Below are 27,081 nucleotides of genomic sequence, written 5' to 3'. Positions count from 1 at the left end.
TAAGTATGCAACTAGTATTTGGTGCTTTGTGCATGTGTACATGCATATGTAAATGTGTGTGTGTGAGACGCACTGGTGGAGAAGAGCTCTTTGATGCTGCGTGTGGCATTCATGGAGGGCAGCTCCAGGCACTGGGCCAGGCAGGTAAGGGCATGGCCTCGGACTGTAGGCGAAGCGTCTGAGCGACGGCCAAACACCATGTTGTGGACCAGGAACCTGTGAGACAGGAAGGAGACTAGTTCTGCGTCCAAATTTTCATTTGCTTCCCTCTCTGGCTGTTCCAGCAGAACCATGGTCACGTCCAGCGCAAACATCCGGTATGCCACCTAGGGGCAGAAAGTTCAGATTCAGTTCAAAGCCAACAGCTCAAATCCCAACTAATTCATACGTGACAGCGCTTACCTTTGATTGTCTGGAGTAATCAAACAGCCACTTTATGAATGACGCGTAGTCTCCACAGGGCATTTTGGCCAGCAGCTTGGCAACGGCCTGGGCTCCATGCGTACGGTAGTCTGTCTTGTCCACCATCTGAAAAAAATCATGCCAGGACAAAGCTATTATCTAATGTGATCCAATGTCTTTATTTTTATTTTCTGTTCTAACATTTCTCCCTTTTTAGGATTACGATCTTGTCTCATCGCTGCAACTCCCCAATGGGCTAGGGAGAGGCGAAGGTCGAGTCATGCATCCTGTGAAACATGAACCGCCAATCCGCGCTTCTTAACACCTGCTCGCTTAACCCGGAAGCCAGCTGCACCAATGTGTCGGAGGAAACACTGTTCAACTGACAACTGAAGTAAACCTGCAGGCGCCCAGCCCACCACAAGGAGTCGCTAGAGAGCGATGAGCAAAGTAAAGCCCCCCCGGAAACTCTCCCCAACCCGGATGACACTGGGCCAATTGTGCGACGCCCTACGGGACTCCTGGTCACGGCTGGTTGTGACAGTCTGGGATTAAACCCCAGGCTGTCGTGACGACGCAAAACTGCAATGCAGTGCCTTAGACTACTGCTCCACTCAGGAAGCACCCAACATCTTTTCTAGGAGTAAAAAAAATTGGTATCATTTTTCATCATCATCATCAAATTATGGATTGCATTTTAAAGTAAATGTAGTTTTACCCGGAAGGATATGTGCTGCAGGAGGATCCGTAGAAAGGGCAGTGCAGGCTCTTTCAGTTCATCAACAACGTGACTATGAGACACACAGGGTGAGATCCATTACAGCAACTAGTGACATGCATTTCAAACTGCAAACAAAATAATTCAAGGGTTCTTACAAGTCCATACAGTTAGTTTTTTTGAGGGGGCTTTTTAAAGAAGATTCGACATACAAACAGGTAAAGGGTAAAACAAACTATCCCCTACCGCAGGTGTTCCCAAACAGCGGGTTACGGGATCACCCCCCCAAAAAAAATATTCTATACATCTTTTGGGAGGGGCTCTTTCCGGATTTCAACTAATTCTTTAAAGTTGTAAAAGTAGAATGCACAAGTGCATCATAAGTTTTCCTTGGCATGTCAGTCATTGCATACCTTAAGAGGGCCATGTCAGCTGAAGTTTTTTATCCCATATATTGTTGTAATGTTTGAGTGACTCAAATATCACATGAATACAAAATGTATATAATTCCAAGAATTTGAACTTTAAAAGTGCTAGATTTTAAAACTGCTAGCGGTCAGAGCGTTGGGCCAGTAACCGATACAGGAAATAGGTTTTATGCTGGAAGGGGGGCCACGAGTGAAAAGGTTTAAGAACCCCTGCCTTACTGCATCAGATGAAATTATATATAACATACACAGTTGAAGTCGGAAGTTAACATCTTATCCAAATACATTTAAAAACTGTTTCACAATTTCTGACATTTAATCCTAGTAATAATTCCCTGTCTTAAGTCAGTTAGGATCACCACATTATTTTAAGAATGTGAAATATCAGAATAATAGTGTAGAGAATTATTTATTTCAGCGTTTATTTATTTCATCACATTCCTAGTGGGTCAAAAGTTGACATGCACTCAATTAGTATTTCATAGCATTGCCTTTAAATTGTTTAACTTGGGTCAAATGTTTTGGGTAGCCTTCCACAACAAGTTGGGTGAATTTTGGCCCATTCCTCCTGACAGAGCTGGTGTAACCGAGTCAGGTTTGTAGGCCTCCGTGCTCGCACATGCTTTTTCAGTTCTGCCCACAAATTTTCCATAGGATTGAGGTCAGGGATTTGTGATGGCCACTCAAAACCTTGACTTTGCTGTCGTTAAGCCGTTTCTCCACAACTTGGGAAGTATGCTTGGGGTCATTGTCCATTTGGAAGACCCGTTTGCGACCAAGCATGAACTTCCTGACTGATGTCTTCATGATGCCATCTATTTTGTGAAATGCACCAGTCCCTCCTGCAGCAAAGCAACCCCACAACATGATACTGCCACCCCCTGCTTCACGTTTGGGATGGTGTTCTTCGGCTTGCAAGCCTCCCCCTTCTTCCTCCAAACATAATGGTTATTATTGCCAAACAGTTCTATTTTTGTTTCATCAGGCAAGACAACATTTCTCCAAAAAGTAAGATCTTTGTCCCCATGTGCAGTTGCAAACCGTAGTCTGGCTTTTTTATGGCAGTTTGGAGCAGTGACTTCCTCCTTGCTGAGCAGCTTTTCAGGATATGTCAATATAAGACTTGTAATACTGTGGATATACCGTAATTGCTACTTTATTCCCACGCTTTGAACCTCGCAGTTTATACAATGACGCGGCTAATTTATGGATTTTTCCCGCTTTCACAAGATTCATGCCGCCAAAAAACTGAGCAGTCACATAATGTGACGTAAAATCGAGCGCGCTCAAACTTCCCATCATTCTGATTACGGTAGTAATTTTGTCACCCTCATCATGGCAAAGACACGGAGAAATGCATATGATGCAGCTTTCAAGTTGAAGGCGATCGATCTGGCTGTTGGAAAAGGAAAGAGCTGCTGCACGGGAGCTTGGCCTTAATGAGTCGATGATAAGACGTTGGAAACAGCAGCGTGAGGAACTGACTCAGTGCAAAAAGACAAAGGCTTTCAGAGGGAAGAAAAGCAGATGGCCCAAAGTATTTGCAGCCACTCGACATCAGTGTAAATCGTGCATTTAAGGTGGTGCTCCTTGTTCAGTGGGAGTCTTGGATGACAAGTGGGGAGAAATGCTTGACTAAAACGGGCTGCATGCGAAGAGAAACTTATGGTCAAGTCTGCCAGTGGGTCCCGACAGCGTGGAGCATTGTCAAAAAATCCACTATCATCAACGGGTTTCGAAAGGCTGGACTGCTGCGTGTTGAAGAGGCAGCATGAGCTCAGCGGGGTATTTGCCTCCGGATGAAAGTGACGAGAGCGACAATGAAAACGATCCAACATCGGATGAAGCAATTCTGAGGCTATTCATCTCCGACACCGAAGGAGATGAATTCAGTGGTTTCAGTGCACAGGAAGAAGATAGTGACCAAGTTCATTTGTTTCAATGTACCGGTAGGCACCTGCAGCTTATAGACATGTGCAGCGTATTTATGTACAAAATACATATTTTTTAATAATTCAGTGGGTGCAGTTTATATTCAGGTGCGCTTAATAGTCCTGCAATTACGGTAGATACTTTTTGTACCGTTTTCCTCCAGCATCTTCACACGGTCCTTTGTTGTTGTTCTGGGATTGATTTGCACATTTCGCACCAAAGTACGTTCATCTCTAGGAGAAAGAACACATCTACTTCCTGAGCGGTATGACGGCTGCGTGGTCCCATGGTGTTTATACTTGCATACCATTGTTTGTACAGATGAACGTGGTACCTGCTCCCAAGGATGAACCAGACATGGAGGTCTACATTTTTTTTCTTCTGAGGTTTTGACTGATTACTTTTGATTTTCCTATGATGTCAAGCAGAGGAACTGAGTTTGAAGGTAGGCCTTGAAATACATCAACAGGTACACCTCCAATTGACTCAAATTGTCTGGAATTTTCCAAGCTGTTTGAGGCACAGTGAACTTAGTGTGTGTAAACTTCTGACCCACTGGAATTGTTGATACAGTGAGTTAAGTGAAATAATCTGTCTAAACAATTGTTGGAAAACTTACTTGTGTCATGCACAAAGTAGATGTCCTCACTGACTTTTTTTATTTTATTACTTTTTTAGTAATACATTTGTGGAGTGGTTGAAAAACGAGCTAATTGCTTGAACCAAAGTGTATTCAAACTTCAACTGTCTGTCTGTCTACATACGTATATGTAAACATATATACACACACACACACACACATATGTACAGTGGGGCAAAACAAGTATTTAGTCAGCCACCAATTGTGCAAGTTCTCCCACTTAAAAAGAAGAGGCCTGTAATTTACACCATAGGTACTCTTCAACTATGACAGACAAAAGAGAGAAAAAAAAATCCAGAAAAATCACATTGTAGGATTTTTAATGAATTTATTTGCAAATTATGGTGGAAAATAAGTATTTGGTCACCTACAAAGCAAGATTTCTGGCTCTTACAGAGCTGTAACTTCTTTAAGAGGCTCCTCTGTCCTCCACTCGTTACCTGTATTAATGGCACCTGTTTGAACTTGTTATCAGTATAAAAGACACCTGTCCACAACCTCAAACAGTCACACTCCAAACTCCACTATGGCCAAGACCAAAGAGCTGTCAAAGGACACCAGAAACAAAATTGTAGACCTGCACCAGGCTGGGAAGACTGAATATGCAATAGGTAAGCAGCTTGGTTTGAAGAAATCAACTGTGGGAGCAATTATTAGGAATTGGAAGACATAAAAGACAACTGATAATCTCCCTCGATCTCAGGCTCCACGCAAGATCTCACCCTGTGGGGTCAAAATGATCACAAGAACAGTGAGCAAAAATCCCAGAACCACACGGGGGGGACCTAGTGAATGACCTGCAGAGAGCTGGGACCAAAAGTAACAAAGCCTACCATCAGCAAGGGCATTGAAGATTAAACATGGCTGGGTCTTTCGGCATGACAATGATCCCAAACACACTGCCCGGGCAACGAAGGAGTGGCTTCGTAAGAAGCATTTCAAGGTCCTGGAGTGGCCTAGCCAGTCTCCAGATCTCAACCCCATAGAAAATCTTTGGAGGGAGTTGAAAGTCTGTGCTGCCCAGCAACAGCCCCAAAACATCACTGCTCTAGAGGAGATCTCTGTCGGTCTGAAACAAAGAGATCTTCTGTTGAATCTGGCAATTAATCTTAATGGTTGTACAGTCATCTCAAATAAAACTGTGAAGGACCTCAGCGTTACTCTGGAACCTGATCTCTCTTTTGAAGAACATAGAACCATTTCAAGGACAGCTTTTTTCCATATACGTAACATTGCAAAAATCCGAAACTTTGTGCAAAAATGATGCAGAAAAATTAATCCATGCTTTTGTCACTTCCAGGTTAGACTACTGCAATGCTCTACTTTCCGGCTACCCGGATAAAGCACTAAATAAACTTCAGTTGGTACTAAATACGGCTGCTAGAATCCTGACTAGAACCAACAAATTTGATCATATTACTCCAGTGCTAGCCTCTACACTGGCTTCCTGTCAAAGCAAGGGCTGATTAAGGTTTTACTACTCACCTACAAAGCATTACATGGGCTTGCTCCGACCTCTCTCTGATTTGGTCCTGCCGTACATACCTACACGTACGCTACAGTCACAAGACGCAGGCCTCCTAATTGTCCCTAGAATTTCTAAGCAAACAGCTGGAGGCTGGGCTTTCTCCTATAGAGCTCCATTTTTATGGAACGGTCTGCCTACCCATGTCAGAGACGCAAACTCGGTCTCAACCTTTAAGTCTTTACTGAAGACTCATCTCTTCAGTGGGTCATATGATTGAGTGTAGTCTGGCCCAGGAGTGGGAAGGTGAACGGAAAGGCTCTGGAGCAAAGAACCGCCCTTGCTGTCTCTGCCTGGCCGGTTCCCCTCTTTCCACTGGGATTCTCTGCCTCTAACCCTATTACAGGGGCTGAGTCACTGGCTTACTGGGGCTCTCTCATGCCGTCCCTGGAAGGGGTGCGTCACCTGAGTGGGTTGATTCACTGATGTGGTCATCCTGTCTGGGTTGGCGCCCCCCCTTGGGTTGTGCCATGGTGGAGATCTTTGTGGGCTATACTCAGCCTCGTCTCAGGATGGTAGTTGAAGTTATCCCTCTAGTGGTGTGGGGACTGTGCTTTGGAAAAGTGGGTGGGGTTATATCCTTCCTGTTTGGCCCTGTCCAGGGGTGTCCTCAGATGGGGCCACAGTGTCTCCTGACCCCTCCGGTCTCAGCCTCCAGTATTTATGCTGCAGTAGTTTAAGTGTCGGGGGGCTAGGGTCAATTTGTTATATCTGGAGTACTTCTCCTGTCCTATCTGGTGTCCTGTGTGAATTTAAGTGTGCTCTCTCTAATTCTCTCTTTCTTTCTCTCGGAGGACCTGAGACCTAGGACCATGCCTCAGGACTACCTGAGATGATAACTCCTTGCTGTCCCCAGTCCACCTGGCCATGCTGCTGCTCCAGTTTCAACTGTTCTGCCTTATTATTATTGGACCATGCTGGTCATTTATGAACATCTTGGCCATGTTCTGTTATAATCTCCACCCGGCACAGCCAGAAGAGGACTGGCCACCCCACATAGCCTGGTCCCTCTAAGTTTTTTTCCTAGGTTTTGGCCTTTCTAGGGAGTTTTCCTAGCCACCGTGCTTCTACACCTGCATTGCTTGCCGTTTGGGGATTTAGGCTGGGTTTCTGTACAGCACTTTGAAATATCAGCTGATGTACAAAGGGCTATATAAATAAATTTGATTTGATCTGCATGGAGGAATGGGCCAAAACACCAGCAACAGTGTGTGGAAACCTTGAAGACTTACAGAAAACGTTTGACCTCTGTCATTGCCAATAAAGTGTATATAACTAAGTATTGAAATAAACTTTTGTTATTGACCAAATACTTATTTTCCACCATAATTTGCAAATAAATTCATTAAAAATTATTACAATGTGATTTTCTGGATTTTTCTTCTCATTTTGTCTGTCATAGTTGAAGTGTACTTATGATGAAAATTACAGGCTTCTCATATTTTTAAGTGGGAGAACTTGCACAATTGGTAGCTGACTAAATATTTTTTTGCCCCACTGTATACTTCTGTGTATTGATTTTAAGAAAGGCATTGTGTTCATGGTTAGGTACACATTGGAGCAACGACTATGCAACACTGGACACGCTAGGTAAACTAGTAATATCAACCATGTGTAGTTAACTAGTGCTTATGATTGATTTTTTTTATTTTTATAAGATAAGTTTAATGCTAGCTAGCAACTTACCGTGGCTTTTTACTGCATTCGTGTAAAGAGGCAGGCTCCTCGTGCAGTGGTTGCAAAATTGCATCCCGAGCTGACACGGTGAAAATTTGTTGTTCTGCCCCTGAACGAGGCAGTTAACCCACCGTTCCTAGGCTTTCATTGAAAATAAGAATGTGAACTGCCTAGTTAAATAAAGATTAAATATAAAGGTGTGTAAAAAAATATATATATATTTTTTAAATTGTCCAAAATCGGTGTCCAAAAATAGATTTCCGATTGTTATGAACACTTGAAAAATCGGCCCTAAATCGGTCATTCCGATTAAATCGGTCGACCTCTGGTATGTATATGTACAGTGACTTGCGAAAGTATTCGGCCCCCTTGAACTTTGCGACCTTTTGCCACATTTCAGGCTTCAAACATAAAGATATAAAACTGTATTTTTTTGTGAAGAATCAACAACTAGTGGGACACAATCATGAAGTGGAACAACATTTATTGGATATTTCAAACTTTTTTAACAAATCAAAAACTGAAAAATTGGGCGTGCAAAATTATTCAGCCCCTTTACTTTCAGTGCAGCAAACTCTCTCCAGAAGTTCAGTGAGGATCTCTGAATGATCCAATGTTGACCTAAATGACTAATGATGATAAATACAATCCACCTGTGTGTAATCAAGTCTCCGTATAAATGCACCTGCACTGTGATAGTCTCAGAGGTCCGTTAAAAGCGCAGAGAGCATCATGAAGAACAAGGAACACACCAGGCAGGTCCGAGATACTGTTGTGAAGAAGTTTAAAGCCGGATTTGGATAAAAAATATTTCCCAAGCTTTAAACATCCCAAGGAGCACTGTGCAAGTGATAATATTGAAATGGAAGAAGTATCAGACCACTGCAAATCTACCAAGAACTGGCCGTCCTTCTAAACTTTCAGCTCATACAAGGAGAAGACTGATCAGAGATGCAGCCAAGAGGCCCATGATCATTCTGGATGAACTGCAGAGATCTACAGCTGAGGTGGGAGACTGTCCATAGGACAACAATCAGTCGTATATTGCACAAATCTGTCCTTTATGGAAGAGTGGCAAGAAGAAAGCCATTTCTTAAAGATATCCATAAAAAGTGTAGTTTAAAGTTTGCCACAAGCCACCTGGGAGACACACCAAACATGTCGAAGAAGGTGCTCTGGTCAGATGAAACCAAAATTGAACTTTTTGGCAACAATGCAAAACGTTATGTTTGGCGTAAAAGCAACACCCTGAACACACCATCCCCACTGTCAAACATGGTGGTGGCAGCATCATGGTTTGGGCCTGCTTTTCTTCAGCAGGGACAGGGAAGATGGATGGAGCCAAATACAGGACCATTCTGGAAGAAAGCCTGATGGAGTCTGCAAAAGACCTGAGACTGGGACGGAGATTTGTCTTCCAACAAGACAATGATCCAAAACATAAAGCAAAATCTACAATGGAATGGTTCAAAAATAAACATATCCAGGTGTTAGAATGGCCAAGTCAAAGTCCAGACCTGAATACAATCGAGAATCTGTGGAAAGAACTGAAAACTGCTGTTCACAAATGCTCTCCATCCAACCTCACTGAGCTCGAGCTGTTTTGCAAGGAGGAATGGGAAAAAATGTCAGTCTCTCGATGTGCAAAACTGATAGACATACCCCAAGCGACTTACAGCTGTAATCGCAGCAAAAGGTGGCGCTACAAAGTATTAACTTAAGGGGGCTGAATAATTTTGCACACCCAATTTCAGTTTTTGATTTGTTAAAAAAGTTTGAAATATCCAATAAATGTCATTCCACTTCATGATTGTGTCCCACTTGTTGTTGATTCTTCACAAAAAAATACAGTTTTATATCTTTATGTTTGAAGCCTGAAATGTGGCAAAAGGTCGCAAAGTTCAAGGGGGCCGAATACTTTCGCAAGGCACTGTATATACACAGACACACGTGTATATATAAATGACTACTCCATGGTAGCACTCACATCGATAGCCATAAAATGCTTTGAAAGACAAAATAAATTGAATGTTCTATTATATAAAAAAGTTGTAAAAAATACATTTTAAACTGAACCATGCATGATAGCACCAGCTGTTCCGAACAATCTGTTCCATCAGCCTTATTAACCGATGTGAATAAGGCCTTTAAACAGGTTAACATTCGCAAGGCCAAATGGGAAAATGAGTCTGTACTACATTTAAAAAAACATTCTGTACTTCTGTCAAATGTGTCTTATGTCATCGTCTACTGCTTGAGAGGATAGTCTCAGTGCAGCCGATGTCCCAATAATTATAGCGCGAGAAAACAGCCTCCTCACAGCCTACTCCACTTACTCATTGCTAGCTCTAGCCTGTCCTGATGCTTACCATTATGTTGTTATGTAGTACATTTTTTCTCTTGTTTTCTTCCCCAAAGTCAAATTGATTGTATTATTTTATAATGCATACATTAAAAAATATCAAATGTAATGATATTGAACTCAAAAGATCTGTCTGGATCAAGTGCCATTCTGTGACTACGGCTAATATGCCCCCAGATAATATAATAAATAATAATATCATTTTGGTATTGTGATAGTTCCGAATTTTGTGATACTAAACTTGGTATCAAAATCAAAACACTAGTCTCAGTCAACTTACCTGGTAAAATAACAGATAAATAAATAAAAAATAAAAAAGCATGTGACAAATAGTTTTTTGGACACATCCTCCTGTTTCCTGATCATTGCAGATGGACATGGAGTGAAGGAGAGGAAGCATGTTTATTGATTCACGTTGTGAACTGCCATTCCTTACCTGACAAAGCCAATGGCCTGATCCCGGGCAGCGAGGACAGCTTGGGTGGCCATCATGAGGGAGGGCTTGCCACTTTCCCCTTTGCTCATCATGAGGATCACATACAGGACTCTGTGGAAAACCCGGCGCAGAGACTGGAGAGACAAGTCAATTCAACAAAGAACCAGAGCTTAAACTCATTACGGTAGTAAGTCTGTAGTAATGTTTTGACCAAGGAAGATGTGTTGTATATGTATTTTCCTCAATACCACTTTCTCATCCCCATGATTTGAAGAGCAGAGCAACCACAATCCGTAATAGGCCAACTCAGGCATTGTCCTCATGTCATCGATATCCCTGGGCACAGATCAATTCAATTTTTACAAAATAAATAATTGTTGAAAATATGTAAGTTCACAAAGGATAATGAAGTGTATGCATGTCTGTGTACTTACTGTCCAGCACCAAAGCGCAATTCTCCAATAACAGGCTCAAAGTTAGTCAGCTTGGCAAACATCTAAAGTTGACAAAGAAGATCCAGCTTTTAATGGTGTAACTGCTCAACATTTTAATGGAGAAGTCAAAACCACCTAGCCTATAGATACTGGCACTATCCAGAATTACCTGTACACAGTTGTCTGCACTCTGTGGCTCATCCTTCAATGGAAATTTGAGGAGGAGCCGGAGGAGGCTTTTCACCAGGAGGACAACTCCCTCTCTGATTTTTAGAAGGTCCTGTGGAGACAAATGGACCTCCTCGTCCTGTTCCTCATCCTCGTCCATCTGTTGAGTGAGAGACAAGACAAAAACACTATTAGAATGAACAAGGTGAGTAACCGTGGCAAAATTAAAAGATCATTGAGATTTGATCAGTGTCATTATACAATATTGTGTAAAGTAAGACAGCCCCAAGTATGAAAACAGGAACATGCCTGGACATAAAGGCAATGTAGTATTTCCAGTATATCTGTGACAAACCTCGTCATTGTCTTTCCTGTGTGGTTTGGACCGTTTGCCGTCAGCCTGAGAGCTCTTCAAAGTGTCTTTCTTGCGCTTCTTTACCAAGCTCTGGGGCCAACAGTTGCTCACTGTGTTCAAGCAAGTGTCGAAGAGGATTTGGTGGAACATTTTGTTGACCACACTACCTGTGGAAGACAGACAGAAAGGCAAGACCAAGAGACAGACCAGAGTAAACACACATTCACAGGGTAACCTCCAGCCCAAAGGAAATTATTTTCACCCGTCCACATTAGAAGTCCTAATCAAACATGCTTCAGAATTTTACTTAGTACAGTACAGAAAATACCTGGGATTCCCAGTAGCAGTAAGTAGAGGGAGGATGCCTGTAGAGCGCTTATCCTTTGCTGAACGCTGGCTGTTTTGGACTTCCCTCCCAAGACAAAGTACGACAGCACCGCCACAAGTGACTTGACAGAGACCCCATTGTCACCGAACACTGTCCAGACACTCTAAAAATACAATCACGAATCAAGGGAATGACAAATCAGAGTACATTCTATGGATTGCTTCTCTGTAACAGAAAGGTTCCCAACTTTCTAGTCAAACCCATCTGTAAATTATTCAGTGTTTCCCCTATATGCATGTAGCAGTGGCGCAAATGTGGTACATATTCTGATGTTCTTTCACATGTGCAATGATGTGTCAGTGTTGGTTGGATTAACTTCTTTGTTATTGTAATATCCCAAACGGACCTGGCAGTTTCAACATTACAATTCCAGCTTTAAAAAGGGTATGCTACAAGTACTTGAGGTTAAGGACAGCCAAACAGAAAAGACCATGCAATTTTCAAGCTAAACTCTTTACTAAAACAGTTCTTACTTGTGATGCGCCATCAGTTCCTAAAGGGGACACCTCAGTGTCAGTCATATAGGGTAGCAGGTGACTGTACAACGTTTTGAATTCCTTGGATCCATTTTTTATGACAATGGCAGCATCCAGTGGTTCAGTTTCAGTGAATTCAAAATCCCACACAGCATCAACCCAACCTGCACAAAAACACCAATGAATATTAGTTGTTTCAACTCCTTACTTGATCCCAAACTCTGAACAATGAATGAAAGACTGACTTGACATGATAATAAATCAGCTAGCTATCATAGGTCAATTCCTTGCCAGCTGGAGCAGAAAATATTTTTGGCATCTCAGATTGAAATTTCTATGTGAGAATTGCCAGAACAATGGTATTCAGTATTGTAGGAATACTCACATAGGAACTTCAGTATTGTTGTAATTGTCATTATTACAAATACATTTCTAAAAATTAAAAATAAATAAATTGGCCAATTAATCATTATTGGCTTTTTTGGTCCTCCAATAATTGGTATCGAAAAATCATAATCGGTCGACCTCTAATAATGAGTATAATGATGACACCCAAGATGTCTGTATCATGTACAGTCCACAGATCATAGGATGCAGTGGTGGAAAAAGTACCTAAATTGTCATACTTGAGTAACAGTAAAGATACCTTAATAGAAAATGTAAAATTCAGACAGTAAAATAGTACTTGACATAAGTACATTTAAAACCAAATATTTTAAGTATAAAAAGTGTAAATAATTTCAAATTCATTATATTACCCGAACCCTAAAAAAATATTTATATACACTACTCAAAAAAATAAAGGGAACACTTAAACAACACAATGTAACTCCAAGTCAATCACACTTCTGTGAAATCAACTGTCCACTTAGGAAGCAACACTGATTGACAAATTTCACATGCTGTTGTGCAAATGGAATAGACAACAGGTGGAAATAGGCAATTAGCAAGGCAATTAGCAAGACACCCCCAATAAAGGAGTGGTTCTGCAGGTGGTGACCACCAGGTAGTGCAGCTCATCCCATCCTGGATGAGCTGCACTACCTGAGCCACTTGTGTGGGTTGTAGACTCAGTCTCATGCTACCACTAGAGTGAAAGCACCGCCAGCATTCAAAAGTGACCAAAACATCAGTCAGGAAGCATAGGAACTGAGAAGTTGTCTGTGGTCACCACCTGCAGAACCACTCCTTTATTGGGGGTGTCTTGCTAATTGCCTATAATTTCCACCTGTTGTCTATTCCAGCATGTGAAATTTGTCATTCAGTGTCATTTCCTAAGTGGACAGTTTGATTTCACAGAAGTGTGATTGACTTAAGAGTCACATTGTGTTGTTTAAGTGTTCCCTTTATATTTTGAGCAGTGTGTGTAATTAATATAATATACACATATATATATATATAGACAATTACAACAATACTGAATTAACTTAATATAATACATAAATAAAATCAATTTAGTATCAAATAAATAAACATGTTAAATTTGGTTTAAATAATGCAAAAACAAAGTGTTGGAGAACAAAGTAAAAGTGCAATATTTGCCATGTTAAAAAGCTAATGTTTAAGTTCCTTGCTCAGAACATGAGAACATATGAAAGTTGGTGGTTCCATTCAACATGAGTCTTCAATATTCCCAGGTAAGAAGTTTCAGTTATTATAGGAATATTTCTCTATACCATTTGTATTTCACATACCTTTGACTATTGGATGTTCTTAAAGGCACTATAGTATTGCCAGCCTAATTTCGGGAGTTGATAGGCTTGAAGCCATAAACAGCGCAATGCTTGAAGCACAGCAAAGAGCTGCTGGCAAATGCAGGAAAGTGCTGTTTGAATGAATGCTTACGAGCCTGAGCCTGCTGCTGCATAACACCGCTCAGTCAGACTGCTCTATCAAATCATAGACTTAATTATAATATAACACACAAAGACAAGCCGTAGGTCATTAATATGGTCAAATCAGGACACTATCATTTTGAAAACAAAACGTTTATTCTCTCAGTGAAATACGGAACAGTTCCGTATTTTATCTAACGGGTGTCATCCCTAAGTCTAAATATCGCAGTTACATTGCACAACCTTCAATGTCATAATTATGTAAAATCCTGGTAAATTAATTTTTTTTTTTGTTAGGAAGAAATTGTCTTCAGTTCGCAACGAGCCAGGCAGCCCAAACTGCTGCATATACCAGACTCTGCTTGCACAGAATGCAAGAGAAGTGACAACTTCCCTAGTTAAAAAAAATTGTTACCAGGCAATATTAACTAAATAGGCAGGTTTAAAAATATATACTTGTGTATTGATTTTAAGAAAGGCATTGATGTTTATGGTTAGGTACACATTGGTGCAAGTGGTTTTTTCACAAATGCGCTTGTTAAATCATTACCTGTTTGGCGAATTAGGCTGTGATTCAATGATAAATTAACAGGCACCACATCAATTATATGCAACGCAGGACAAGCTAGATAAACTAGTAATATCAACCATGTGTAGTTAACTAGTGATTATGTGAAGACTGATTGTGTTTTATAAGAAGTTTAATCATAACTAGCAACTTTCCATGGCTCCTTCCTGTACTCACGTAACAGGTAGTCAGCCTGCCACGCAGTCTCCTCGTGGAGTGCCATGTAATCGGCCATAATTGGTGTCCAGAAATGCTGATTACCAATTGTTATGAAAACCTGAAATGTCCAATTAAAAAAAATAATAAGAAATTAAAAAAAAAAAAAAAAAAAAATTGGCCATTCCAATTAAATCTGTCGACCTCTATTGCTAGCTAATTTGTCATATTTAGCTAGCTTGCAGTTGCTAACTAATTTGTCCTGTGGTAAAAATATTGAGTTGTTATTTTACAGGAAATGCACAAGGTCCTCTACGCTGCCAGTTAATCCACACATAAAACGGTCAACCGAATCATTTCTAGTCATCTCTCTTCCTTCCAGGCTTTTTCTTCTCGACATTATATTACAATTGGCAACTCTCAAAATTAGGTGCATTACCTGACCTTGTTTGTCTTTGTCACCCACGTGGGTATAACCAATGAGGAGATAGCACAGGAGTACCTGCTTCTATAAACCAATGAGGTGGGAGAGGCAGGACTTGCAGCACGATCTGCGTTCAGCAACTCTGATGCTCGCAATAATCGAACATAGATTTCCACATTTATTTTGCAACGCACGCGAGCGGTGTAGTCAGCCTGTAACGTTACTGTATTCCAAACATCGATTCTTACGCCATGATGATACTTTGTCAAGTCATTGTTGTAGGTAAATGTGAGAATTATTAGCTAAACCCTGACTATTTCTTTGTTAAGTACAGCGAAATTTGCCATTTGTTCCTACGTTCTATAATGTTCAGGTGAAGTTGGCAACTTACATTTAACAAGTGACAAATGGAACTGCATGACCACAGTTAAATTTTGTAACAATAAAATGTGACGTTAGCTTAGCTAAGTCGATAAAAACCTGCCACAATAGTGTTGGTAAAGTTTTAGATAAGTTCACATCACTGAAGTTGGTGACACAACATATTAGTACCTAACAGTAGCTAGCTGGCTAGCAAAAAACGAGCAAATCAAAACAGGCATAACACCGGTTCTCTTGCAACTTGGCACGACAAATTCGTTAAAATATCAATAATATATGCAGGCCAATTGTTATTTCCGTACTACTTAAATACACATATCCTTTCAAATTAGGACTTACCTCCGGAGACGTCTTTCAAATGTAGAAAATCTAGCGCATGTATTAACTCCATCTTTCTTTGAATAAACCCGCCAACTCCTCTACAGCCGCGCCCTTGATTTACGTAATCGTCGGTTATATTTACGCCAGAAATGTTGCGTCGAAATTGCGCAGAATCTGACGCCGACAGCTTTGGTTGACAAATATGTTTTTATAAACCGGGTGGTTGGGAGCCCTGAATACTGATTGGCTGACAGCCGTGGTACGGATATAACAAAACAATATATTTTTATTCTCTAATTATGTTGGTAACCAGTTCATAATAGCAATAAGGCACCTCTGGGGTTAGTGGTATATGGGCAATATACCACAGCTAAGGGCTGTATACATGCACTCCGCATTGTGTCGTGTGTAAGAACAGCCCTTAGCCGTGGTATATTGGCCATATACCACAGCCCCTAGGGCCTTGTTGCTTATATATTGTTTCATTTTGCCACATCTAGAATATAATTATTTTTCTTGACGTAGGTGGTTCCTTTCTTCTAGCTATACTGGATAAGAAATACATTAATTGAGCAAGGGGGTCAGGAAAATCACAATAATTTAAATGAAAAATGAACACTTCAAAATTGCAATATTTCTCTGTGATCTGATATGGTGTCAGTGTGAAGTTGGCTATAGCTATCCAAAATGATTTGGCCATTTCTATCTGTAGAATATCTGCATTCAATGCACATTACACTGATCCCGAGCCTGCAGTTACACGCATGCGCATTTAACAAGGAAACGCTTCAGTGGGCATTGCAATACTGGTGTAATTGGAAACGTTCAACAATCGCTCCAATTAGTTTCGTATCATAGGACAGACAGCACAATCTAAATTCCGGAGGAAATCACTCGTAAGAAGCATTTGGAATACAGTAACGTAAGAGTTTTGTTGTACATGCAAAATCAACAAAGACTTGTTGAAAAAGGAATAGGCTCCGAAACAAGGTCCAGTGATGAGTTTCTTTAGTTTTGGTCAAAGTGCAGAAATCGATATAGTTTTGAAAGACGCTGAGACAAGAAAGAAAGTTGAACATAAGACTGAGGATGGGAAAAAGGACAAATATTTTCTGTTATATGATGGTGAGACAGTATCTGGAAACGTCAACGTAACACTTAAGAATCCAGGGAAAAGACTCGAGCATCAAGGCATCAAAATGGAGTTTATTGGGCAGATTGGTAAGTCTGTGACACAGCAGGGTTGTCACTGCCAAAATAACTTAATAAGCTACACAGTTATCCATGGAGAAAAACATGAATTTTCTTCAATTAAGAAGTCTCTATTCGTGATGTTGTCATCCTAATGAATTGTCAAGCTGATTAAATTAACTATCTGTGTTGATTGATTGATCAATGTTGCAACTGTAGCTCGATGACCCAAGTCATATGACATACATGTATGTGCCACGTGTGTTGCCTGTTGACAGAGAAATATATGTTATCACCAGCTGGACTTTAGTTTGCTTTGAGTATGTTACAATTGATATGCAACGTTTTAGTCGATGAGTGAACGTATTAAGCCATGCCATGCTCATTAGTCTATTCACTGCACGCTGCATGGGCACGGGTTAAAACGTAGTGCCCTGTGGTTGGCTGTGATATAAGTGATAAACAGAAGCACTATTGTGCCACAGAAACTCTCCTACAGTGGATTAGTTACCTGCCTTGTCAGAAGTTCAGAGATGTGTGAGAATCATGATACTAATTTCACCTGTCAGTTACACTTGAACATATATGTGGCCTATAGCATAGGTTCTTTATAGTTACATTGTAATAAACATTATGTTGTAAGATGCAGTAACCAGTTGTCATTTGTAGCATTACCTTTAATCTATTTACACTACATGTAATGCCTTTTAAAGGGATAGAAAGTAATCTGTAAACTCTTCTAGATTATTTTTCACCATTGAAAACTGGTGACTCTAACAACTATTTCTCTCTTGTCAGAGCTGTACTACGACAGGGGGAACCACCATGAGTTTGTGTCTCTGGTTAAAGACTTGGCCAGACCGGGAGAGCTAACGCAGTCCCAGACCTTTGACTTTGAGTTTACACACGTGGAGAAACCATACGAGTCCTACACAGGCCAGAATGTCAAATTACGGTAAGCAAGTATCTGGCAACAATCCATGCATGAACCATTTGTACAACATTATAGGTCAAAATCAATTACCCTCACACACAATTTGAGTTCCATCACTAAATGCGATTTCACTGTTATTTCATTCGCCTAATAATAGTGCATTCTAGTTGTTGTCTTTGGTAATGGGGAATTGTCAATGGATTGCATTTAATTCTAGGCCATTTAGTTAAATGTAATAATTTTAAGCATTGTAAAGCTGATTGTCTGTGATAAAAATGCCTTTGTCCAAAATAATGGACCTATAGAGTGCCATTTAAAGAGTTCTGCAGTCAACAAAACAGAATTGTTGCCTTGGCAAAACAAGGAAATAGAAACAGAAATAATAGAATCTGAAAATAGAGAATTGCCATTTCCGATGTCTCCAGTACAGTGTATATCTACAGTAGCTTAACTTCTGTACATATGTCAAATATGTTAACATGAGAGTATCATTTGTCTGTAGAGTGAAATGCAAATACAGTTATATCAAAGCACAGACTTCACCTGATTTCTACTGTGTCTCACCAACTATTTGTGGTTAATATGGGTAGATTGTGACTCCTATTGGAGACTTTCTGAATTGTTCTTTGTGCATCATGCATTAATACCCATTAAGTAGATGAGTTGATTTTCTGCCTCTTCTCTTTTATATTTCAGCTACTTTCTGAGGGCAACGGTAAGCCGGAGACTGAACGACATCAGTAAAGAGATGGACATTGTCGTGCACACGCTCAGCACATACCCAGAACTCAACTCGTCGATCAAGATGGAAGTGGGAATCGAAGACTGTCTACACATCGAGTTTGAGTACAACAAGTCCAAGTATGACTCTGTTACCATGGTTTATCATATTTGGGGAGTAAATCATGTTTTTGAATGATGAGATAGCAGAGCATTAGTGAAGTCAAACTTAAGTCTCCCTGGTTCAACTTCCCTAAACTCCTATGCTAATAGCATGTTTATATTTGTATTTATTATGGATCCACATTAGCTGCTACTAAGGCAGCAGCTACTCTTCCTGGGGTCCAGCAAAATGAAGGCAGTTATACAATTTTACAAACATTTTTTTATATTTATTTTACTAGGCAAGTCAGTTAAGAACAAATTCTTATTTTCAATGATGGCCTAGGAACAGTAGGTTAACTGCCTGTTCAGGGGCAGAATGACAGATTTGTACCTTGTCAGCTCGGGGGTTTGAACTTGCAACCTTCCAGTTACTAGTCCAACGCTCTAACCACTAGGCTACCCTGCCGCCCCGACATTACTATACATTCACAGATTTCACAACACACTGTGTGCCCTCAGGCCCCTACTCCACCACTACCACATATCTACAATACAAAATCCCAGTGTACGTGTGTGTATAGTGCGTATGTTAACGTGTGTGTGTATGCATGTGTCTGTGCCTATGTTTGTGTTGCTTCACAGTCCCGGCTGTTCCATAAGGTGTATTTTTATGTTTTTTATATCTAATTTTACTGCTTGCGTCAGTTACTTGATGTGGAGTAGAGCTCCATGTAGTCATGGCTCTATGTAGTACTGTGTGCCTCCCATAGTCTGTTCTGGACTTGGAGACTGTGAAGAGACCTCTTGTGGCATGTCTTGTGGGGTATGCATGGGTGTTCGAGCTGTGCGCAAGTAGTTCAAACAGACAGCTCGGCGCATTCAACATAAATATTTTGGGGGGCTCGCAAGTGGTCTAAGGCACTGCATCTCAGTGCAAGAAGCGTCACTACAGTCCCTGGTTCGAATCCAGGCTGTATCACATCCGGCCGTGATTGGGAGTCCCATAGGGCAGCGCACAATTGGCCCAGCGTCGTCCTGGTTTGGCCGGGTAGGCTGTCATTGTAATTAAGAATTTGTTCTTAACTGACTTGCCTAGTTAAATAAAATAATATATAAAAAATATATATTTATGTTAGCTCTCTGTGTACATCCAAGGGCCAGCCGTGCTTCCCTGTTCTGAACCAATTTCAATTTTACTGAGTCCCTTTTTGTGGCACAAAATTATGGCCTGTAGGATCTGCCTTGTTGATAGTGCTATAGTGCTGTATCGTATGATTTTTGAGGAAAAAACATCTGAATGTAATAGGACATTTGACGTAGCTTATGTCGCAAATTAAACACGGATCAGTTTGAGGCAAGTGAAACATTGTCAATTACTTGTTATGACAACTTCTGTCATTACTATTTATTAGCATTGGATGGAAGTGGATAGTTAATCAAAACCAAAGTGTGGATTTCGGTCTCTCCTTGTCCATAGACTGCTTTCAAGGTAAGGAAACCATAACCTAAATATGCCATTAAAACTGTCCCTTTAATGCAGATACCACCTAAAAGATGTAATCGTGGGAAAGATTTATTTCCTCTTGGTACGGCTCAAGATCAGACACATGGAGATTGACATCATCAAGCGAGAAACGACAGGCACGGGCCCAAATGTGTACCATGAGAATGATACCATAGCCAAGTATGAGATTATGGATGGAGCACCAGTGAGAGGTAAGTGGCACCGACAACCAGTGGAGGCTGGTGGAAGGAGAAACCAGAGGAAGGGCTCATTCTAATGGCTGGAATGGAACTGTATGTTTGATAGTTTTCTGTTAACTTTAGATCCATTACAATGAGCACATCCTGTGGATTCTCCTTTTACCAGCCTCCATGCTGGATTTACACAAACGTTGGGCATGGGACTTGGATTGAAAACATCTGACAAAAAACATATTTTACAGTGAACTATCACTTTAATAGTATGGCTTTGTCTTTCAGGGGAGTCCATCCCTATCCGACTATTTCTGGCTGGCTATGAGATGACTCCTACAATGAGGGACATCAACAAGAAGTACTCTGTGCGGTACTACCTCAACCTGGTGCTCATAGACGAGGAGGAGAGGCGTTACTTCAAACAGCAGGTACATGCAGATACACAGTAGAAACAGTAAACACACAATAGAGTTTGAATGGCAGGCAGGTAGCTGCTGTTGTTCTATTTGATCTCATTGTTGACTAATTGGTGGTTCATGTCAAGGTCAGCACATTGTTCATTTCAACTCTGTATGGGTGCTGTGTAACAGTAGGCTGTAACAAAACATTTATTTGTATTGGGATGTAAAGGACATCAAATAGAGATACTATCATACCTGTATCACACAATAGCAAATTGTAACATGAGGTGTACACCAAATCAAATGTATTTAAATAGCCTTTCTTACATCAGCTGATATATCAAAGTGCTATACAGAAACCCAGCCCAAATCCCCAAACAACAAACAATGCAGGTGTAGAAGGTGGCACGGTGGCTAGGAAAAACTCCCTAGAAAGGTTTTGGCCTTTCTAGGGAGACCTAGAACCTAGAGAGGAACCAGGCAATGTGTGGTGGCCAGTCCTCTTCTGGCTGTACCGGGTGGAGATTATAACAACATGGCCAAGATGTTCAAATGTTCATAAATGACCAGCATGGTCAAATAATAGTAATCACAGTGAACAGGTCAGGGTTCCATAGCCACAGGCAGAACAGTTGAAACTGGAGCAGCAGCACGGCCAGGTGGACTGGGGACAACTAGGAGTCATCATGCCAGGTAGTCCTGAGGCATGGTCCTAGGGCTCAGGTCCTCCAAGAGAGAGAGGGAGAGAGAAAGAAAGAATTAGAGAGAGCATCCTAAAATTCACACAGGACACCGGATAAGACAGGAGAAATTCTCCAGATATAACAGACTGACCCTAGCCCCCCGACACAAACTACTGCAGCATTGTGGCCCCATCCGATGATTCTGTAGGCCGTTGTCTCTCCCTGTTTCATTCTGTTTTATTGCCTTGTTCTAGGAGATCACTCTGTGGAGGAAGGGGGACATAGTGAAAAAGAGCATGTCCCACCAAGCGGTCATCGCCTCACAACGCTTCGAGGGCTCATCCAGTGCAGAGAAAGCCCTTGCTCAGGCCCAGGCTAAGGAACAGGAACAGTAAAACTCCAGAATAGCCTACACTCCATTGCTTTGTACAGGTGTGTGTGTCTGTGTGCATGTACAGTGTGTGTGCGTGTGCGATGTAGTGTACATCTCTGTGAATCTATGAATGTGAAAAAGAATGTATGTGTTTTTTCACTGCATCTATGAATGTGTGTGTGTTTGTCAGAGCATCTTTGAATGAGAGCATGTGTGTGTTGATGTTCAATATGTGAACATCAGCCATCTTAGGCATATATTTCTACCCTCCCCATTTCAACATCGCCATCTCACCACAAACACTGATGGCACTTTCTACAACAACTGCAGTTGAAAAGGGATGACAAATTTAATGTTTGAAGAAATAAGGCATCCTCATGGTATATTTAATTAACTTTTAGCCAGGTTTTTCTGCCATATTGATTAGCATAATATGCTTTTTTATTTTCTTTGAAATAGTGATTTCTTAACTCGAAACAATGGTGAAAACAGCAGCTGTTGACATAGCTTCCTTTAGGCATCTCTTAATGAATACTTGTCTTTGGCAGTTGGACTCAACGGACATGCAAGACCTCTTAAGTCCTGTTTACACCTTGCATTAACATGTGGTTGTCATCTGATCAAGATTATAAAATCACTATCTGATCAAGATTATCAAATCACTATCTGATCAAGGTCTGTTCCGTCGACACAATGTGTTTCTCATCCGTCCACTGTATGTGGACACTGGACACATGTTAGTGCCAGGTATAAACTTGGCTTTAGAATCAGAGAATATGCTAAATGTTTTTTTATCGTACGAAATGTCATGCAAATAGGGAACATTTGGGGAAAATTACATTTCAATTGTCAGACATCAACTATCAGCATTGCATTCCATTCCATCATTGTGTCATTATCAGTAGATGTAAACAGCAATGTTTTATTTTTTAACAGAATCTTTTTTTATGTATTTGATCTTTTAGTAGCATTATATATGTTCTGGGTTCATCTATCTGTTAGAAATGTAAGCTAGGAGGCTTATGTCCATTAACATTGGCCAAGTTCGTTTTGCATGGCCCCCGTGTGTTGACACTGATAGTTTTTTGGAACTAATGGCTTTCACGGTTGTGGCTTGATGGAAAATTAATGTAGCAGGTTAGGATAATTAACATGGCAGATAAGAAGAATTAACGTAGCAGGTTAGGAGAATTAAAGTAGCAAGTTAGGAGAATTAAAGTAGCAGGTTAGGATAATTCATGTAGCATGTTAGGATAATTAGGTTAAGGTTAGGAAAAGGGTTAGGCTGAGATAAAATGTACTCCATCTTACCGTAGAAGCCATCAGTTCCGAGAAACCATCAGTATACCATGCCGGTTCTTCTCATTTTAGACCATTCCATTGCTCCTACTGAAGTCTCCACCCACTCAAAACTAACTTACCCACTGCCACTGCTGCTAATTCGTGTGAAAGATTGGTGTGAACTTTCCAACCTATGAACCAGAAATAAGAAATTTAAACCATTCATTTTTATTTGCACTAGATCCAAATTATGTGAAATCAGTCTGTTTTCTGTCAGTAATTGGTTTGAAAAGTACCTAGAAGACATTGCCAGCATTGGATAACTTTCTGCCTAAGGGTTAATTGCTTAATGGCTCTCGTTAAATTCTAGAAACAACCTCACAGCTTGTTTTTCCTGTCATCTCCAACAATTTTACACCAGGCAAATGACTTCCGGTGTGAATGCACTGAAGTCCTCGTAAATTGTGCCTTCACTGCAGGGCTCAGTGTAATTTTGATTGGAAATAATATGAAGAAACAGAGAATGTGTCAAGAGTAAATACATTTGTGTCAGAGCAAATAAATTTGCAAACATTTCTAAAAAACAGTTTTTGCTTTGTCATTATGTGTATAGATTGATGAGGGGGAAAAAATATTTATTCAATTTTAGAATAAGGCTTTAAACGTAACAAAATCTGGAAAAGTGAAGGGATCTGAATACTTTCCGAAGGCACTGTATTATGGCCTTTAACTAGACTTTGGGCTAGATTAATTCAGATTGAACTAGCCGACTCCCACATAGCTGTTGTTTTGACGGTGTTGGGGGTGGAACTGGGTTAGAGCTGTCAAATCCACAAAAGGTTCCTGGCATTGTACCTGTCGCGTATATTGTTATTGGCTGCATAGAGTCGCATTAGTATAAAGCCCATGCAGCCATGTTATGCTTCATTATTCCTAAACAAAGGTTCTTAAACGTATTAGAAAATGATGGATTTAATTAAAAATGACTCAAAAGAAAGGTACATAAATCAAACATAAATATATCAACATAAAGATATCACACAAACCTTTAAAACTACAGTCTACAAATAAAAATAAATACAAAAAAATGTCCATTCTGCCACTTATTTGAACATACAGCTGAGGGATGGGAAAATATTACACCACATAGACAGCGCTCCAGATGCAAGGACTGACCGGTTTGAAGCTATACAGTCATGTCCAAAAGTTTTGAGAATAACACAAATAGTAATTTCCACAAAGTTTGCTGCTTCAGTGTCTTTAGATATTTTTGTCAGATGTTACTATGGAATACTGAAGTATAATTACAAGCATTCCATAAGTGTCAAAGGCTTTTATTGACAATTTTACATGAAGTTGATGCAAAGAGTCAATATTTGCAGTGTTGACCTTTCTTTTTCAAGACCTCTGCAATCCGCCCTGGCATGCTATCAATTAACTTCTGGGCCACATGCTGACTAATGGCAGCCCTTTCTTGCATAATCAATGCTTGGAGTTTGTCAGAATTTGTGGGTTTTTGTTTGTCTACCCACCTCTTGAGGATTGACCACAAGTTCTCAATGGGATTAAGGTCTGGGGAGTTTCCTGGCCATGGACCCAAAATATCAATGTTTTGTTCCCCAAGCCACTTAGTTATCACTTTTGCCTTATGGCAAGGTGCTCCATCATACTGGAAAAGGCATTGTTCGTCGCCAAACTGTTCCTGGATGGTTGGGAGAAGTTGCTCTCGGAGGATGTGTATGTACCATTCTTTATTCATGGCTGTGTTCTTAGGCAAAATTGTGAGTGAGCCCACTCCCTTGGCTGAGAAGCAACCCCACACATGAATGGTCTCAGGATGCTTTACTGTTGGCATGGCACAGGACTGATGGTAGCGCTCACCTTGTCTTCCCCGGACAAGCTTTTTTCCGGATGCCCCAAACAATCGGAAAGGGGATTCATCAGAGAAAATTACTTTACCCCGGTCCTCAGCAGTCCAATCCCTGTACCTTATGCAGAATATCAGTCTGTCCCTGATGTTTTTCCTGGAGAGAAGTGGCTTCTTTGCTGCCCTTATTGACACCAGGCCATCCTCCAAAAGTGTTTGCCTCACTGTGCGTGCAGATGCACTCACCTGCCTGCTGCCATTCCTGAGCAAACTCTGTACTGGTGGTGCCCCAATCCCACAGCTGAATCAACTTTAGGAGACGGTCCTGGCACTTGCTGGACTTTCTTGGGCGCCCTGAAGCTTTCTTCGCAACAATTGAACCGCTCTCCTTGAAGTTCTTGATGATCTGATAAATGGTTGATTTAGGTGCAATCTTACTGGCAGCAATATCCTTGCCTGTGAAGCCTTTTTTTGTGTAAAACAATGATTCCAAGCACCACCTTCCTTTTGAAGCTTCCAGTCTGTTATTCAAACTCAATCAGTATGACAGAGTGATCTCAAGCCTTGTCCTCGTCAACACTCACACCTCTGTTAACGAGAGAATCACTGACATGTCGTCAGCTGGTCCTTTTGTGGCAGGGCTGAAATGCAGTGGAAATGTTTTTTGGGGATTCAGTTCATTTGTATGGCAAAGAGGGACTTTGCAATTAATTGCAATTCATCTGATCACTCTTCATAACATTCTGGAGTATATGCAAATTGCCATCATGCAAACTGAGGCAGCAGACTTTGAAAATGTACATTTGTCATTCTCAACTTTTGGCCACGACTGTATATTGTTTGCAATGGTATTGTTTACAATCAGTAAAACAAGCTCATGATTTGTATTTTTCAAAAATGTATGACTATATATTTATGAGAGACAAATGGATGACACAATCCTACACTGTAGCCTTAAGTGTATTCACAGAAATGTATGTGTATTTTGACCTAACATAAATGTAATTAATCTTTCATAGCAAGCTATAAGGTACTATCCCAGTTGTGAAAGGGAATGTTAGTATTCAGACAAAGCTGTATATCAAGGCTCAGGAGAAGACGCAGATGCAGACAGTTTCGAAGTAGAAAAAGTTTATTACAGAAACAGGGGAGCAGGCAAATGAAAGGTCAAGGGCAGGCAGAGGTCAGTTGTCCAGAGCAGAGTCCGAAAGGTTCAGAACGGCGGGCGGGCAGAATGGTCAAAAACCAGGAAAGCTAGAAAACAGGATCTAGAGCAAGACAGAAGCACGGGAAAACCACTTGTAAGCTTGACGAAACAAAATGAACTGGCAACAGAGAACACAGGTACAAACAAGTACACTACAGACCCGTAGCACTCACGTCCGTAGCCATGAAGTCCTTTGAAATGTTGGTAATGGCTCACATCAACACCATTATCCCAGAAACCCTAGACCTACTCCAATTTGCATACCGCCCAAACAGATCCACAGATGATGCAATCTCTATTGCACTCCACACTACCCTTTCCCACCTGGACAAAAGGAACACTTATGTGAGAATGCTATTCATTGACTACAGCTCAGCGTTCAACACCACAGTACCCTCAAAGCACATCACTAAGCTAAGGATTCTGGGACTAAACACCTCCCTCTGCAACTGGATCCTGGATTTCCTGACGGGCCGCCCCCAGGTGGTGAGGGTAGGTAGCAACACATGTGCCACGCTGATCCTCAACACTGGAGCTCCCCAGGGGTGCGTGCTCAGCCCCCTCCTGTACTCCCTGTTCACCCACAACTGCATGGCCATGCACGACTCCAACACCATCAATACATTTGAAGACGACACAACGTGGTAGGCCTGATCACCGACAACGACGGGACAGCCTATAGGGAGGTCATAGACCTGGCCGGTTGGTGCCAGAATAACAACCTATCCCTCAACGTAACCAAGACTAAGGAGATGATTGTGGAGTACAGGAAAAGGAGGACTGAGCACGCCCCCATTCTCATCGACGGTGCTGTAGTGGAGCAGGTGGAGAGCTTCAAGTTCCTTAGCGTCCACATCAACAACAAACTAGAATGGTCCAAACACACCAAGAAAGTCGTGAAGAGGGCACGACAAAGCCCATTCCCCCTCAGGAAACTAAAAAGATTTGGCATGGATCCTGAGCTCCTCAAAAGGTTCTACAGCTGCACCATCGAG

At 41.1% G+C, this 27,081-nt stretch overlaps 2 protein-coding genes across 4 annotated transcripts in view; one reads left to right on the top strand and one right to left on the bottom strand.

Annotated features, from left to right (window-relative positions):
- ncapd3 (non-SMC condensin II complex, subunit D3) overlaps window positions 1-15,880 on the bottom strand; it is a 35,374-nt gene extending 19,494 nt beyond the window's left edge. The window contains exons 1-11 of one of the 2 annotated variants that reach the window (XM_035780025.2): window positions 15,645-15,880; window positions 11,939-12,105; window positions 11,406-11,568; window positions 11,078-11,244; window positions 10,724-10,882; window positions 10,555-10,616; window positions 10,369-10,456; window positions 10,121-10,254; window positions 1,121-1,193; window positions 403-528; window positions 74-326 (exon numbers count right to left, since the gene is read on the bottom strand). In XM_035780025.2, coding sequence (XP_035635918.1) covers window positions 74-326; window positions 403-528; window positions 1,121-1,193; window positions 10,121-10,254; window positions 10,369-10,456; window positions 10,555-10,616; window positions 10,724-10,882; window positions 11,078-11,244; window positions 11,406-11,568; window positions 11,939-12,105; window positions 15,645-15,696 — 1,444 coding nt within the window. In that variant the 5' untranslated portion in view covers window positions 15,697-15,880. Of the gene's footprint in view, window positions 1-73; window positions 327-402; window positions 529-1,120; window positions 1,194-10,120; window positions 10,255-10,368; window positions 10,457-10,554; window positions 10,617-10,723; window positions 10,883-11,077; window positions 11,245-11,405; window positions 11,569-11,938; window positions 12,106-12,326; window positions 12,373-15,644 lie in introns of those variants that run through there. The other variant, XM_052529793.1, reaches the window with a different exon arrangement.
- On the top strand, window positions 13,421-23,596 carry LOC118389971 (vacuolar protein sorting-associated protein 26B-like). Of its 2 annotated transcripts, none has more exons than XM_035780028.2 (6): window positions 13,421-13,578; window positions 17,616-17,772; window positions 18,448-18,612; window positions 20,117-20,292; window positions 20,560-20,702; window positions 21,613-23,596. In XM_035780028.2, exons 1-6 carry the CDS (start codon window positions 13,533-13,535, stop codon window positions 21,751-21,753), a joined length of 828 nt encoding a protein of 275 aa, XP_035635921.1. In that variant the 5' UTR covers window positions 13,421-13,532; the 3' UTR covers window positions 21,754-23,596. The 2 variants fall into 2 exon arrangements, with proteins under 2 accessions (XP_035635921.1, XP_035635920.1); XM_035780027.2 differs by lacking the exon at window positions 13,421-13,578 and adding an exon at window positions 16,430-16,847.
- The last annotated feature ends 3,485 nt before the right edge of the window (window positions 23,597-27,081 follow it).

The sequence above is a fragment of the Oncorhynchus keta genome, chromosome 11 (genome assembly GCF_023373465.1).
Source record: "Oncorhynchus keta strain PuntledgeMale-10-30-2019 chromosome 11, Oket_V2, whole genome shotgun sequence".
NCBI classification, from domain to species: domain Eukaryota; kingdom Metazoa; phylum Chordata; class Actinopteri; order Salmoniformes; family Salmonidae; genus Oncorhynchus; species Oncorhynchus keta.
This window is presented reverse-complemented; position numbering and strand designations above follow the sequence as displayed.

Coding starts and splice junctions, on each gene's coding strand:
- LOC118389971 (XM_035780027.2), top strand. CDS start 16,625: ATGAGTTTCTTTAGTTTTGGTCAAAGTGCAGAAATCGATATAGTTTTG. Junction 17,773..18,447: donor GGCCAGAATGTCAAATTACG/GTAAGCAAGTAT, acceptor TTTATATTTCAG/CTACTTTCTGAGGGCAACGG. Junction 20,703..21,612: donor GGCGTTACTTCAAACAGCAG/GTACATGCAGAT, acceptor GCCTTGTTCTAG/GAGATCACTCTGTGGAGGAA.